Below are 14,646 nucleotides of genomic sequence, written 5' to 3'. Positions count from 1 at the left end.
TTTCCGTATAACTACGTACAGCTAACTGGCCAAGCCTCCAACAGAAAAGCCGTCCAATGGTGTCCATTCATTCATTCCCTCTGAAGACCTGGATTACAAGTGCAGTGGCGTTCTCTTTGATCTCCTTTTTTTAATAGCTCTAAACATGTTCTCGTTAGCAGAGGTATAGAGAAATGTGTGTACCACACACACACACACACACACACACACACACACACGATATGCCTTGGCGAATCAAAATGGCCGTAATTGCCATGGATGGTCTGTTTTTTGTCGGTGCCGGTGGTATAACAACATCAATCATCCACTCAGGGATTATATCCAGCATGCCCTCTATAGCCAGACAGTGTGTTTATCTTCTCGACCCATTAGGCCAGGCAAGCCTGGCCATTGCTCTTATCCGTCACCTTGTTCCACAAGCAAAAACTGGAATGCCCATGGAAATAAATCAAGTGCATGTGATCCTGCTTAACTGGCATTGCCAATATTTGACCAATTACAGTATTAAGCTCTTAATACAGTAATTAATACGCTTGCAAAGATCTTTTTAGGCCGACCTTTGGAGAGTAACCAAAAATCCTCCTCAGCGACACAGATCAATACATTTTGCTTTTCCAAATGAGATGGAAACGAATGACAGCTCTTGTGACATCTTCGGTGTTGGGGTAACCATTTAGAGAAATGCTGATTTAGAGTCTAGACTCTAGGGGCTCCATTTTCGTCACCGCTAAACCCCTTATCCCTAAACTTCTTTGCCTTTTTTTTACTATTACTAATAGTTCAACTAGCCAATCTACATTGACATGTTGTGAGCTTGTAGACTAGTCATTTTAACTATTCAAAATGTTTTGAAAAATTGTAAAAAAAGGCAAAGAAGTTTAGGTATAAGGGGTTTAGCGGTGACGGAAATGGAGCCCTATAGGGCTGCAACTGTCAATTATTTTCATTGCCATTATTCTATCTAGGATATTTTGTTGGGCCCTCCAACATAACAAGTGTCACTTTCAACCCGGCTCCCCATACCAGTGGTTCCCACAGTGGGGTTCGGGGACCCCTAGGGGTCCTTGAGAGAGTTCCAGGGGGGTCCTCAGCTAAATGATAATTAGGAACCAACTACCAAGTGGACCGTCCGTTATAGGTCTGTAACTCAGAGATTAAAATTTACTTTGATTTTACAATATACATTGGGGTCCTAGAGATAGAAATGCCATTAAATTAGGCGTATAGCCTAATTCAGGTCAAACCTGGGGTCCATGAAATTAAATGTGTCTGAAAATCACAGCTAGAGCCATAACAATCTTCTCTTATGGGGGTCCTTGGCATATATTTTCTAGTGGGGGTCAATTTGGGGGTCCTTGACATGAAAACGTTTGAGAACCACTGCCCTATTCTACTGGGTCATGGGCGCTATGAAAAAGGTTGAAAACCACTGGACTGGACACTCCAAATGCCCCACCCTCCCAGACAGGCGTGGTCAGTCGTGTGGTCTGTCAGCCGGCCAGGTCAGTCAGCTGTCTGGCTTCTGTGGCTGGCCTAGTTTGGTGAAGGGCAGAAATGGCACGGAGCCACCGAAAACCGCAATGTTTAAGAGGCTCGCTTTAGGTCCAGTTAATTTGGCTGATCGGCGTCACTCAGCGCTGCCCTCCGCCAGCCCACAATCACTGCCTGACTGACGGTCAACCTAACTCCACACACCCCCCCCCCCCCCCCCCCCCCCCCCCCCCCCCGTGGGCGTCCCCATGTGGTGATGTCATCACCAGCAAGGGTGCACTGCACATTTATAGAGGCTGTGGGGGAGGGGCTAAACCCACAACGGGCGTGGCCGACACCAAATCTGAATGACATCATTGTTGTTCTGGAGGTATTCATAGCACAGAGAGAGAATCAGGAGCAAGGAGGGTGAGACAGACAGAAATACAGGGAGAGAGAGAGAGAGAGAGAGAGACAAGACAAACGAGTGTGAAGAAAACGGAGGGCCGGGGAGAGAGAGAAAGCTATAGCCTGAGGGAACAAAGTTTGCATGCCAGCGCATAAAACAGTGTGCGAGCTTGTCTGACTATGTGTATCTGCGAGAGAGAGAGAGAGAGAGAGAGAGAGAGAGGGCGAGAGTCTGTACAGATTAGACCGTAACTAGGAAACAAATGACAAAGCCGGAAAAAGACCTGAGTAATCTACTTGAGTAAATATGTGAAACCGCAGCACTTTCTCCCCCGTCATTCCCAGCTCACAGTCACACCATACCCACCCCTCACCGCCTTTTTTTATTTCTCACTTAATCTGCCTCCCCTCTTTCTCCCATTTACCCACCGTCTTTCCAGAGTCTCATAAAGGCATGCTTTTATGGCTGTGTTAATTTGACTGCATCGTTTGAGTCTTATCCAGTCAACCAGCCACTTAATAGGAAGGCTGGAGTAAAATAGGCCGAGATCATCATGTGTGCTAATCCCCAGCAGAGAGCCCTGGTTTTGCGGACAGTAAAAAAAGAGAGAGAAGCTATAGCACTGACGTGCCATTTGGCAGGGCTTAAATACACAGCATTAAGCTTTAAATACTACTGATGGGTTAAATATTACACAGCACTACAGTACCGACTCGGGGCATTTCTCTGAGCAGTTGAGATCTAAGGGGGTGAGATAGACAGAACTTTAATGATCCCATGTGGAAATTCAAGGTTGTGCATGTATGGCAGCGATTCAATTAGTCATCCATGGAATTGTATCAGAAACTGGCCTTTGATGGAATACTCTCTCAGTACAGCGACTCCCTCCGTACTGCTGCGTTCACATGGGCAGATGTAAAAGATACAAAGCTACACGGCATATTTGTATCTTTGTAGCTGAAGTTTAAACCAGCTCAACTTTTTTGTAGCGGTTGCCGGTTGTATCTTTTGCAGCAACTACAAAACGTCAGATGTATCTTTGCATCTTCATGTCGCTGGCTTCCATTGAACATGAATGGTGGACTGTATCTTTGCATCTGCCCGTGTGAACACAGCCTAACACTACCGACTGTCCCAGTCTGAGGGAGGCGTTCGACGTATTGTAGGTGTTGTTGTGGAGTAACCTTCTGCCGCTGTAAACGAGGACCACGGCTCCGGCATGGACCTGATGACAGGCGCCTAAGAGGATCGCCAGGCGGTTACATAATGGTCTTAGCTGCCGTCTGCGACCTCTGGGCCCCTGGGAAGCCTGGGCGGTGGTGCCGGACCACAGTCAGTGTGCCTCTGACATCCACGCCCCTGTCCTCACAAGAGCAGAGGAACGCGTTCAGCAGGTTTTGGGGGATTGTGTCCAATCTGGTTAGCTTTAAGCCCATTGAGACCTGAGGCCGATTCTACAATTGTCTTATCTAAATCATGACAGTTTTCTGAAAAACCTGTTTTAATATCAGTGGTGCTCAGACATTTTCATGTGAAGGACCCTACCCCACGTGAAAATATGTTGTTCCAGGGACACCCCAAGAAGCAAAGATTTGAGTTAAAAACATTGGCTGGGAATATTTTGCAAAAATAGCAAATTTACAAGCTCATAGCGCAGCACCGAGAGCTTGTATATCTGCTTTTTTAATAGCTAAAGTTTTGTAGCAAAAAGGCCTTATGCACACCTACTAGGACAGGTGCGTCGGAGCCGGCAACCAAATGCGAACCATGAAAAGAAAAGGATCACTGTCTTCACTTATAGAGCAGTCGTTTTATTCAGATGACAACGTTTTGGTCTAAACGACCTTCGAAGGCTGGTTTGGGTTAGCCAGCCTTCAACATTTCGGTCTAAACGACCTTCATCGGGTAACCATTTCCCGATGAAGGTCGTTTAGACCGAAACGTTGTCATCTGAATAAAACTACTGCTCTTTAGAAAACAGTGTGCGGGACCCTTTTCTTCTCATAATAGCTACAAGTAAGACGCGCAAACGCGTGAAGCGAACGCAGCTTGTGTGTGTGTGGTTGTGTGTGCGTGTGTGTGTGTGTGCGTGTGTGTGTGTGTGTGCGCGTGCGCGTGTGCGTGTGCGTGTGTGTGTGTGTGTGTGTGTGGGTGTGTGTGCTACAGCTGCGCCCTGTGTGTGTGTGTGCTACAGCTGCGCCCTCTGGTGGCGGGCGGGTGGTGTAACAGTGGGACAGACACACACACAGACACACACACAGACAGACATTCAGCCCTTGCTGTCATAGTAAGTGGCTCACTGCGTTCGCAATAAGTGTAAAATAATGACTAAAGTGGTTAAAAGCTAGGGGCACGGTGGCACAGTTGGTAGTGCTGTCGCCTCACCGCTAGAAGGTCCTGGGTTCTATTCCCGCTGGGGACGCTGTGGGCACTGGCGGCGTGTTCCCTCCTCCGCGTCATCATTGCCCATATTGATTGATTGATTGATTGATGTTCTACCCGTGTCCCCTAGGGTAGATACCCTCACAAAAACATGCCGTAATCCTGGTCTCTAAACCGACCTCCCCCTGGCCAGCCGGGGCGCCTGATGGAGGGGAAAGGAACTGGTCGGAATAACGTGTACCTTCCACGCGCTACGTCCGGCCGGGGAAATTCCCCTCTGTCAGGTGAAAAGAAGCAGCTTGGACTCCTCATGCATAGAAGGAGGCATGAGGTCAGTCCGCTGCCCCCCCAGGTTGGCAGAGGAAGTGTAGCGCCCAGGATTACATTAGATAATTGGCACTGGGTGAAAAGAAAACTGGGTTACAAAATCGTGGGATAAAAAATTAAATTAAAAAAAGAAAGTGGTTAAAAGCTAAGCTGACACAGATTAGGGATGGGTCCGATTAATCGATTAATCGATTATCGTTGATAGGACCCGAAATCGATTATGAAAATTAATAATCGCTAATCGTTTTTTTTTTTTTTTTAATGAAAATCTGTTGGAAAGGCAATATTGTCATCCAAACAGGACAGGGCTATAGGCCTACCAAAGTGTGCCTGGGATGTGTCTGTGTAGCTGCATGACTGAGAGGAGTGTGAGTAGGGTGGCCAGACGTCCGGTTTCACGCCGGACAGTCCGGTTTTAGACCCACCTGTCCTCCTCCCACCTCAACCTCTGGCCGGACACATAATTGTCCGGTTTTTTGTGATATACAGTGCTTGTGTCATTTACGTCGTCTGCCTGGGTATTAAAATCTCCGCAGCGCTGCTCAGCTCCGCCTCCGCAGCGAGCCGGCCACACTGTCTTAACTCTTTGAGGGTTGAGGGTCAAATCCCATGTCAAATCCCATTTTCACAATGGGAGAAATGCGTTTTTGAATGATTTATTGAAAATTCTCTGTTGTGACTCTGCGACAATAAAAGACCTTCAGAGAAAGCTTGACATCTTTTCTTCCAGGAAAAAAATGAACTGAGTTGATACAATGTTTAGTTTTTGTGTTGGAACCCATTTACCAGAGCCTGGTAAAACAACAAGTAGTGTTTCTAGGAGAAGAAAAAAAGATATGCCCGTTTTAAGTTTTATTTTCCTATTAACTTTTTTTCTACAGGGAGCACATACCTATGACATATCTCATTTTAAAGGGGTTTTTTTCCAGTTCAATAATAAAAAAATAAAAAGTTTCCCACATGTACCACTGTAGATATTTTGCCATCTATAAATAGCATGGTCAGTCATTATCAAACTGACCAACCCAGATAAAACCGCCTACTGCTCCCTACTGGAACAAGATAGAAACTTAATGTTATTCTTTCATGAAACTTGACATTTTAACGAAGATTTTAATATATAATATGTTTACATAGTCTTACCAGTACCCTAGTCTATTCATTCATGTATCTCAAAAACCTGTTATGAAGAAACACAGTTTTGATAAAAAACACATCCAATTACATAGTTTTCCGGACTTGGTGCCTATGATATGTATATAAATGTATACTTGAATGTATACTGTATTATATAAAAAAAAAATTGGGTTCTTACCATCTACCGTTACAGAGTAAATCACAGTTGAAACTCGCTTAGTCAGAACATAAACCTCAGAATAGTGTAAAAAAATGACATGTATCTCGGATTGAAATAGTGCATTTTTATTTATTCTGACTACCAACATAATAAAATTATAATACATATTACAGAAAATAAATAGGCCTACAGCCTAAAACAATTTAAAAAGAGGCTCAAACAGGAATTATTGCATAGATATAACCTGGAATGAGCGGGGAGCTGAGCCTTGTTTATGCCATGTATAGTGTTGGACTAAGGTATAACATTGTAGCGTTGTCTGTTTGTCTTTTTTCCACTCCTTGTTTTGTTTTTTCTCGTTGTCTGTTGTTTTGTTTGTTTAATTTTCTATTCTTCTATAAATGTCATTTGTTTGTTTTGTTTATATGTTGATTGTTATGCATATCTTCAACAGTATTTTGGAATACGTTGAGATAAGGATAGGCACTAATAAGCTTTAAGCTTCTGCCTATGCCTTTTCGATCACAAAAGAAAAAGTAAACTGTTTTTGTGTAATGTCTCCCTCTCAAAAGATCGAAATAAACTATTCATTCTACATACAAAACAGTTACGCCTCCCCCAGTGTCCCCAAACCACTGCAGTCCAGTTCTTGACGGTGTGTACTGTGTAGGCTAAATAGAAAACACAACTGCCCCCTGAAATGAATTAATGTATCTGGTTCAGTGTCGGAGAAGTCTTTTTCTTCTTCATCGTCATCATCATCATCATCATCATCATCATCATGGTCCTCGTCCTCGTCCTCGCGGCTCGCCTGATGTATATACAAATAAAGACACATTTAGCTGTAGTCAGTGCTCGCTACTATGTCCATTACATGGTGTTTTTTACCCGACTGGTAGCGATCAAATACATTTATTGTGCTGCCGTGGGCCGATGCTACAAATAGCTAATAGTAATGCTAACTAATTAGCAGCTACATGGTCGGTTTGGGCTAATACCGACCCTTATATATTCTCCGATGACTGCTAGCGATCAAATGATTTTATTGTGCCTAGTCGTCGCTACAAATGGATGATTGTATAATTAGTATCACGTATGTATGTAACCATTTGTGCAGTGTTTGTTTTTTTAACTTTGCCGAGCCTCCAGAGGCTCAGCAAAGTAAAAAAAAAAAAAACAGCGATCATAATAATAGCGATCTGAATGGAGGGGGGGGGGAAGTAATGGAACATTTCTCATAATATATAGCATATAAACCACGGTACAATACGTTCATTTGATCATGTAAGCTCAATACAGATCTATTTGAAAGCCCCATTGGTTGCTAGCAGCTATAGGAGCAACATTCATCCATCCATCCATTATACATTAGCTCAGCGGCCTGCCTTCCCGCAGCGGCAAACAGCAATCAGAAACTATAATACACACCGAATAGATATAGCATATAATGTTTCAGACAATAAGATTCTTACCATAGAAAAATCTGGTCACCCGTCCAGATCGGAGTACGATGTCATCGCTCGAGCCAGGCCGGGAAGAGCGGCCGGGAAGAGCGGTCGGAAAGCCCGCAACAGCTGGCTTGCTCAGCATAAAGAGGTTACGCGGCCGGTCCTTCAGGACGAAGATCGTACAGAGGTGTTCCTCCATTGTCATCTGACGCACCAGACAGACAACAGACTACTAACTAATACATCTAAACTAAATATAATCGCTAAATATACTCAATCACTTTCGACACGCCACCAACTGTCTGAGAGTGAGTCCCCATGCAGAACCGCAGGGGGCGGACACGTTTTTATAGCCAACGATGTGCGCACGTGAAACGTGACACGGGAATTCTGGGTATTGTAGTTGGAATTTCAACAAAGGGACTTCACACAGCGATGCGGAGGTTATTAATCTACCGATATTCATAAAAAAAAAAAAAAACGAAGAAATTCGTTTTCCCCCACACTCAGAACGTTATTGAATAACGCATTTATTAGTTATTGCCCTTCTAAGGGTTAAAAAGAGAGAGGCTAGTGGAGACGTTAAGAGTGTTGCCATGTCCGCTTAATTATAAGCGACTTTAGGCTTGTTTTATATAATAGGCTACTAAGCCTAGTCAGGCTTCTTTTGGGCTTGTTTTCATAGACATGGTTGCTTGGTTCTCTTCCAAAACTGGGCAACACTGCCAGTGGGATGGTCGGTTTGTTTGTTGTGCTCTCACAATCACTTTAGTATAGTTAATGCAGAGACAAACAAACCAAATATGCCGAAATGAAAAACTACATTTAATGAGCAATGGAGCAAGGAACTCGACATCATAAAGACAGGGAGGCTGTGTGAACATATAGGCTACTGGCATCATTCTATGTCCCACACCGATGACCATAAAACTGTATAAAAAAACCCACAAGAAAGAGATTAAACATGAAACATATCTAAACATGAAATAAAATAAATGTATTCTAAAATGAATGGCCTTTGTGGTACCCTATAATTTAAAAAGGTTAATTTAATTAGCAAATATATGTTCTCTGTGGACATAATGCTGGAGATGATGGTGGTGAAAATCAGGTGCAATAGTAGTAGTAATAATATGAATATATGGGGGGGGGGGGTCGGGGGAGCGAGCCCCGCAAAAGTGTCCTCCTTTCTGAGGTCTTGCAGGTGGCCACCCTAAGTGTGAGTGGAGATTGATTCCAATCAAGATACAGGTTTGGAGGATTTAGCAGGTGTTGGGAATTTACCTAATCAGGCCTAGGCTGGGGTTGCTATGGTGATCAATTGGATCAACAGTGGTCCAGGGACCACCAGTGGTCCTCATTTAAAAGATGGAGTTAGTAACCAAATGGACCCTTATTAACTCTCAAGAGTTACAATTATTATTAATCAACTACATCAGGGGTTCCCAAACTTTTTTGACTTAGGTACCCCTTGGGGGGAAGATTTTTTTTTATTTGTAGGGTTCATAAAAATAAAATAAAAATAAAGAATAATAAAAAATAAAAATAAAGAATAAAGCCCCCCCCCCCCCCCCCCCCCCCCCAAATTCGATTAATCGATTAATCGTTAATATTGAATTATACAAATCGATTTTCATTTTGGACACATTTACACATCCCTAACACAGATGCGTTCCAGCTAATGGGGCACCTGCAGAATGCTCCGTTTGTCAATTCTGGTGGTGCTAGCTCCAACAACGACAATCTATCTATCCATCTATATACTCATTTTAGCACAATCTCCACTCACTAACACATTTAGCCCCTTTACTTCACAACTACTAATTTCCTTCCTGCCCGTCAACATACTAATAGGACAGGGCAGCAAACCCCGGCTGATTGGCAGCTTGATTAAGTGACATGAACACCATTATTAATTAATACAACACTGAACCTTCCAGTACCGGTTCTTGTAATAATAGTCTCTGCGTAATTGACAGTTTAGACAATAGCAGGGGGGGGGGGGGTGCTGCCTGTGAGTGCTGTGCTGCCGTTGTATTAGGGAACTGAAGGACCCACATAATAAATAGAGAACTAGAAAAGGCGCAATTCTGGTAAATTGCAAGTGTGTTTGCGCCGACAATTTCAAGCTTTGAGTCCTGCAGGGTTAGGGTTATGATGATGATGATGATGTATTGACCTAAAACGTTTATATACGAAATATACATAAAGTCAGGCAGTTACTGCCCTTAGGGCAACCACACTAATGAATGTTAGAGATAAGCAAGCCATGAGTCAGTGGTGATATGAATGGGTGTCATGATGGCAGGCCACACGGAGCTGGGCGAGCAGGTTCTCCCAGCAACATGTCCTGGCGTTTCGTGTAAAGCTCGTACTGTCAACATACCATGCAGTAACGGACAAATCATCACCTGACTGACTGACTGGCAGGCCCACCTCACCCGTTAACCTCTGCCACCCTTAATGACGCCGTCTAGTCTCTCTCCATTCCTCGGTTAATAATTACACATAGAGGAAGGGAAGACGAGAGAGCGAGGAGGAAAAGAGCAGGGACAAACCCACATTGTGACTGATGAGGCACTTTGGACTTTTACCCTTTTTGGTGACTGCCTGCCCTGCAGGCTATATCAAAGTGCTAATGCTAGCGGTTAGCCGACCTACTGTTTCATGTCATGAAGACAACAAGGAGAGTATAGGACGGAATTACGGCTGCAACTAAACTAAACTTGAGTCTGTGCAAGCCACGAAGTGTAATGCTGCATTCACACGGCCAGATACAAATACACAGTCTACTATTAATTTTCAATGGAAGCCAGCGACAAAGACACATCCAACTTTTGTAGCTGCTGCAAAAGCTACAGCAGCTACAAAAATGTTGGCTGGTTTCAGCTGCTACAAAGGGTTGAGCTGGTTTCAGCATAGGCTGTGTAGCTTTGTATCTTTTCCATAATGGCCAGAGTGAACGCAGCGTAAGCCTCATCAAAACCTGATGAGTTCAAACACAGCTCTGTGTTGCATCTCTAGCTCCTCGTCCATGCCTCTTTAATCACTGTGGCATGCAGTGGAGTGATGACACACATAATATGACAATCACAATAGAGAGTCAAACGTCCCGGGCCGAGTTTGAAAGAGCTCAACGCCGTCAGTGACCCTAGCTGGAGGTCCGGCACAAGGAACCCTGTGTCGGGGGAAAAGGGGGTCTTCAGTGGTGCAGACATGCCGAAGCCATGGGCCTCGGCTCAAACACACACCAACATTCCTGAGTTGATACAGCACATGTGACTGCAAGTTCTCCTGACTGACAATGTATCCCAGCAACCCTTGTTCACGACAAGGGTGTGTGTGTGAGCGTGTGCATGTGTGTGCGTGCGTGCAATTTTTCAGGCTCTTCATCAAAGTGCTGTCGTACCCGAGAAGAAGTGCCGATTCTTCTTGGCAAATCCTCTGTGATGATGTCACATAATCAATTCCTCTGCTCAGGGCACACGTAACGTGGATAATACATGCATGTGATCATTTGATACAGCATAATGTGGTCAAGCGCTCCGACGGTAAACAAACTCTTCCGCCTCCATATTGTCACAATTTTACAATGACTGCCCTTTGTCATGTAACCTAGTATAGCCTCCAGCCATATAGTAGCGTATATGCGCTAAAAAGTAACAATACTACAGTAACAACAGTGTGTGGTGTTCATAATACCAGTGTTAAGTCCTGTACTGCTATATCTCAATGGGTAACCGGCGCACTGTGATAGGCTGAGACCACCTGTAAAACACACACGCACGCACACACGCACGCACCACTTTAGCTGTAGCTGACAGTGCCTGTTCAGGATATAAAGCCAGACCTCAATATAAGTAGAGCCAGGGGGGGTGAGGTCACATGGGTATCCATCGACCCCTCCTGAAGTCGTATTATTGACCGTCTTGAGGTTCTGCCCTTCTGTCACTCAGCAATCCAAAGCCCCAGCTGAGAAACGTACTGTACTGTATGCTAAACTGCACATTGATTATTTAGTGCATTTGTTTAATTCTTCAAAATGTTGCCCTTTGGCACAGAGAAAAACAACTAGTACAACTGCAGGCAGTTTAATCTAATTGAGGGCAACTGGTCAGCTTTTAATCTGTAGGAATTGCAACCGGGAAAATCCCCTACATTTAATAAATAAAGAAGTCCCAGAATCACGTATTTCTAAAGAGTTGCCCATTCTTCTGAGTGAAATACTGGCCGTGAGGAGCTTCAGTCCCGACTCCCAGGGAGTATATTGCTTCATGGGTGCAAATACGCACAGTCCTCCCAGAACAAAGGCAGGGTGTATGTATGCTCATCGCTTTTTCTCCCAAGCCTGTGAGAGAGAAGTGTGTATAAGTGGTGTGTTTACACACTTACAATCATAGACAACCTATACTGTAGCACAACCACAATGCTCTGGGAAAACAAACAACTACTACAGCACATGGTTGCATCATTGTATGTGAAATTTTGCATCATCACTGTGTGTGTGACTGTGTGTGTGTGTGTGTGTGTGTGTGTGTGTGTGTGTGTGTGTGTGTGTGTGTGTGTGTGTGTGTGTGTGTGTGAGAGAGACCATCTGTGTCAGTAAACGTAGGCTTTCTGAGGAAGTATCATTCATTCATTCTTATACATTTTCTTTTCCTGATCTTCTGATGTATTGTGATGTTTTTCTATATTATGATATTGTATTAGCCTACTCAACGACACTGAAAAGGAGTTTATTTACTCAGTGTAATTTCGAGAATACACAAAACTTGAATGAATATCTGTACAGTGTATACGTCCGTGAGGAGGGATTACAGTAAGTGTGTTACTGCAGTGAGGCTCACGTGAGAGGAGCAGCTCAGGCAGGCCGCTTTGATTGGCCGTCTAGGATTGTGTGTATGTTTTATCGCCGAGTGAATTAAATGGGCCCAGGAGCTGACTCAAGGCAAGCTGTCTCCTCCTCCCAGGGTATCACTCACTCACCAAGCTGTAGACGGTGCCAAGTTCTTCCCATAAAATACAGACGCGTCGATAGTGTAATCATGTGTATATATATATATCGCCCATTCATACATTCTAACATTTCTAATATGTGAAATGAATAATCTTCCTCTATCTCTTTCTTGGATCTATTTCATCATTCAGTCGCTTTAGGACTTCCCTACATTCACATCTTGACTCACCTTGTTTATGCTTCTCTAAACTGACAAGTACTGTACCAGCAGTGACATTTACGTATTTTATGTATTTGCACTGTGCCCTTCTTTCCTCTGTTGTTTAACAGCTGATGACGGTTGGGGTGGGGTGGGTGGAAGAGGGTGAGCAAGAGGGTGAGCAAGCTATCTGTGTATCTGTATCTGTGTACTGTATGTTTCTATGTATCTTGTTCCAGTTTTATGCGTCCCCCTTGAAAATTAGATGCTGCATTTTATCGGGATATCCCTTCAATAATAATCTGAAATCTAAATGCAAATGGATTGGCGCCTGTTGTTGTCCATGTGAGTTAAAGTTGTGTTCATTCATGATGATTCGTTGTTTTTAAAAAGGTTAAGTAGAAACCAAACAATCTGCTTTATAGGGCAGTACAAAGGAGAGAAACTGGAAAGACGGGGTAGATAGAGGACATGATGTGAATCAACACAGGTCCTTAACCCGGTGCTTGGGACATTGCCATTAACTCCCCTCCTGCCCACATGTCCATAATATAAGATACTGTAATAGCACACTCAATAATCCATCAGAAACATTTTTCCTTCAACAAGTATGTTGGCACCACAGAGATATCTGCATTTAAAGGTTCAGCCAAATGTGTCAATTTGTTTTGTCTATATTCACATTTGCACTGTCAATATGCTTGTGCCCTTCCAAAAGAAACCAAGAAGGAAAAGAAACATGTGTGCAGTCAGCAGTGTGCACTGCACTTCATCCCAACAAGACACCATTGTGGCAGCTGGCCTAAAACAATAACAGAGAGGGGCAGAGCGAGCATAAATCGTTTTCACAGATTGACATCATATATGTGCTACTTATGCTGCATGCATGCAGATTCTTTCCACTACCCTGTCGTTTAAATCCAAACCAAACTCCCCCTCCTCTACAAATACTCTGGGAACCTGTTGGAAACATTTCCACTGAGCTGTCATGACATAAGATCATAAGATTCATAACATCAACGCCAGGAAAGCAGTGAGACTGTCAGGTGTACAACATCTACAAATGTAACCAAATGGACCTGTAGTTGACCCTTCCAGGATCGTCCTGTTGTGCGCCATAAAACGCTATCCATTAGAACTTAGAAGACATCTCCACGGCAATGTAAACTAATCGGCCATTACACATGATCACTATACTGAGATGTGTGTTTGTGTTTGTTTTGTTTACCTTGTTGCAATAGAGCATCCAGACCTCATACAATCTCTCATTGGATGCCATGGTGGTGGTGCTCGATGCGTGCACCTACACGCACACAGGCTGTAGTACACACGCGCGGGCGCACACACACACACACACAGGTGTCATGCAGTTGTCATCCGGATTCTTCATCAACCATTATGACTGACGGGTTATACATCTGCATCCCTGGTCTACTTCTTTGCAATCCACATTGTCAACCAACCGAACTCCTTTCTTCCTTCCTCTTCCACAAAATAATCTTCCAATATTATTCCATCATGATATTGACAGGGTCATTCCTAGAATCCTATAGGGAACCTCAGGGGCCAAAGCAGGGCAGGGGGGCCCCAGCTGATCTCTGCACCACAGCTCGGACGACACAAGTACTTTTTCCACGGCAGCGGGACTCGGGAGGAGGAGGAGGACGGATAGGACTCCCCGGTTCGGGACAGCTCTTGACTTCACTGTGTCAGTCCTCGTCTGTTTGTTTACTAAGGAAAAATGACAACACGTTACAAAAGACAAATATTAAAGCAAACTAGCTTTTTTCATTGCTGCAGTTAAACAAACAAGTTAAAACACAAGCTGTAGCCTGTAGTGTTGCCCCCCCCCCCCCCCCCCAACGACAAAGCACCTTCCTTAAATTTCTGCAGCCTCAAGACGCATAGAGAGAGGAGGCGACACTAGAAAGGCACACGTACACTCACTGACTGTCTGTCTGTCATGATTTTTGGTGTAATATATTAACGTTTACAGGTTTACACGCGTACCAGTTGTCGTGTCGTTGACGCCAGACAGTGCTGTGGATACTGTAATGGTGTTCTTACCTGAAGGAACTGTCAGAAAACTGTCAAATTCCTGCTGCCTTCCCCTCTCGCCTCCTCCTGTGTGTTCATGTGACAGAAAGAAACACTGTG

The 14,646-nt window shown here is 44.1% G+C and overlaps 1 protein-coding gene across 3 annotated transcripts in view; it reads right to left on the bottom strand.

The window, feature by feature from the left end:
* Nucleotides 1–14,646, bottom strand: part of nbeal1 (neurobeachin-like 1) — a 99,007-nt gene extending 84,361 nt beyond the window's left edge. For 2 of the 3 annotated variants that reach the window (XM_083758754.1, XM_083758756.1), the window contains exons 1-2: nt 14,557–14,646; nt 13,718–14,220 (exon numbers count right to left, since the gene is read on the bottom strand). In XM_083758754.1, coding sequence (XP_083614880.1) covers nt 13,718–13,768 — 51 coding nt within the window. In that variant the 5' untranslated portion in view covers nt 13,769–14,220; nt 14,557–14,646. Of the gene's footprint in view, nt 1–13,717; nt 14,221–14,499 lie in introns of all 3 variants that reach the window. The other variant, XM_083758755.1, reaches the window with a different exon arrangement.

The sequence above is a fragment of the Protomyctophum parallelum genome (genome assembly GCF_964188405.1).
Source record: "Protomyctophum parallelum genome assembly, chromosome: 23".
In the NCBI taxonomy this organism is placed as follows: Eukaryota; Metazoa; Chordata; class Actinopteri; order Myctophiformes; family Myctophidae; genus Protomyctophum; species Protomyctophum parallelum.
The sequence above is the reverse complement of the archived record's forward strand: the minus strand, read 5'-3'. Positions and strand labels throughout refer to the sequence as shown.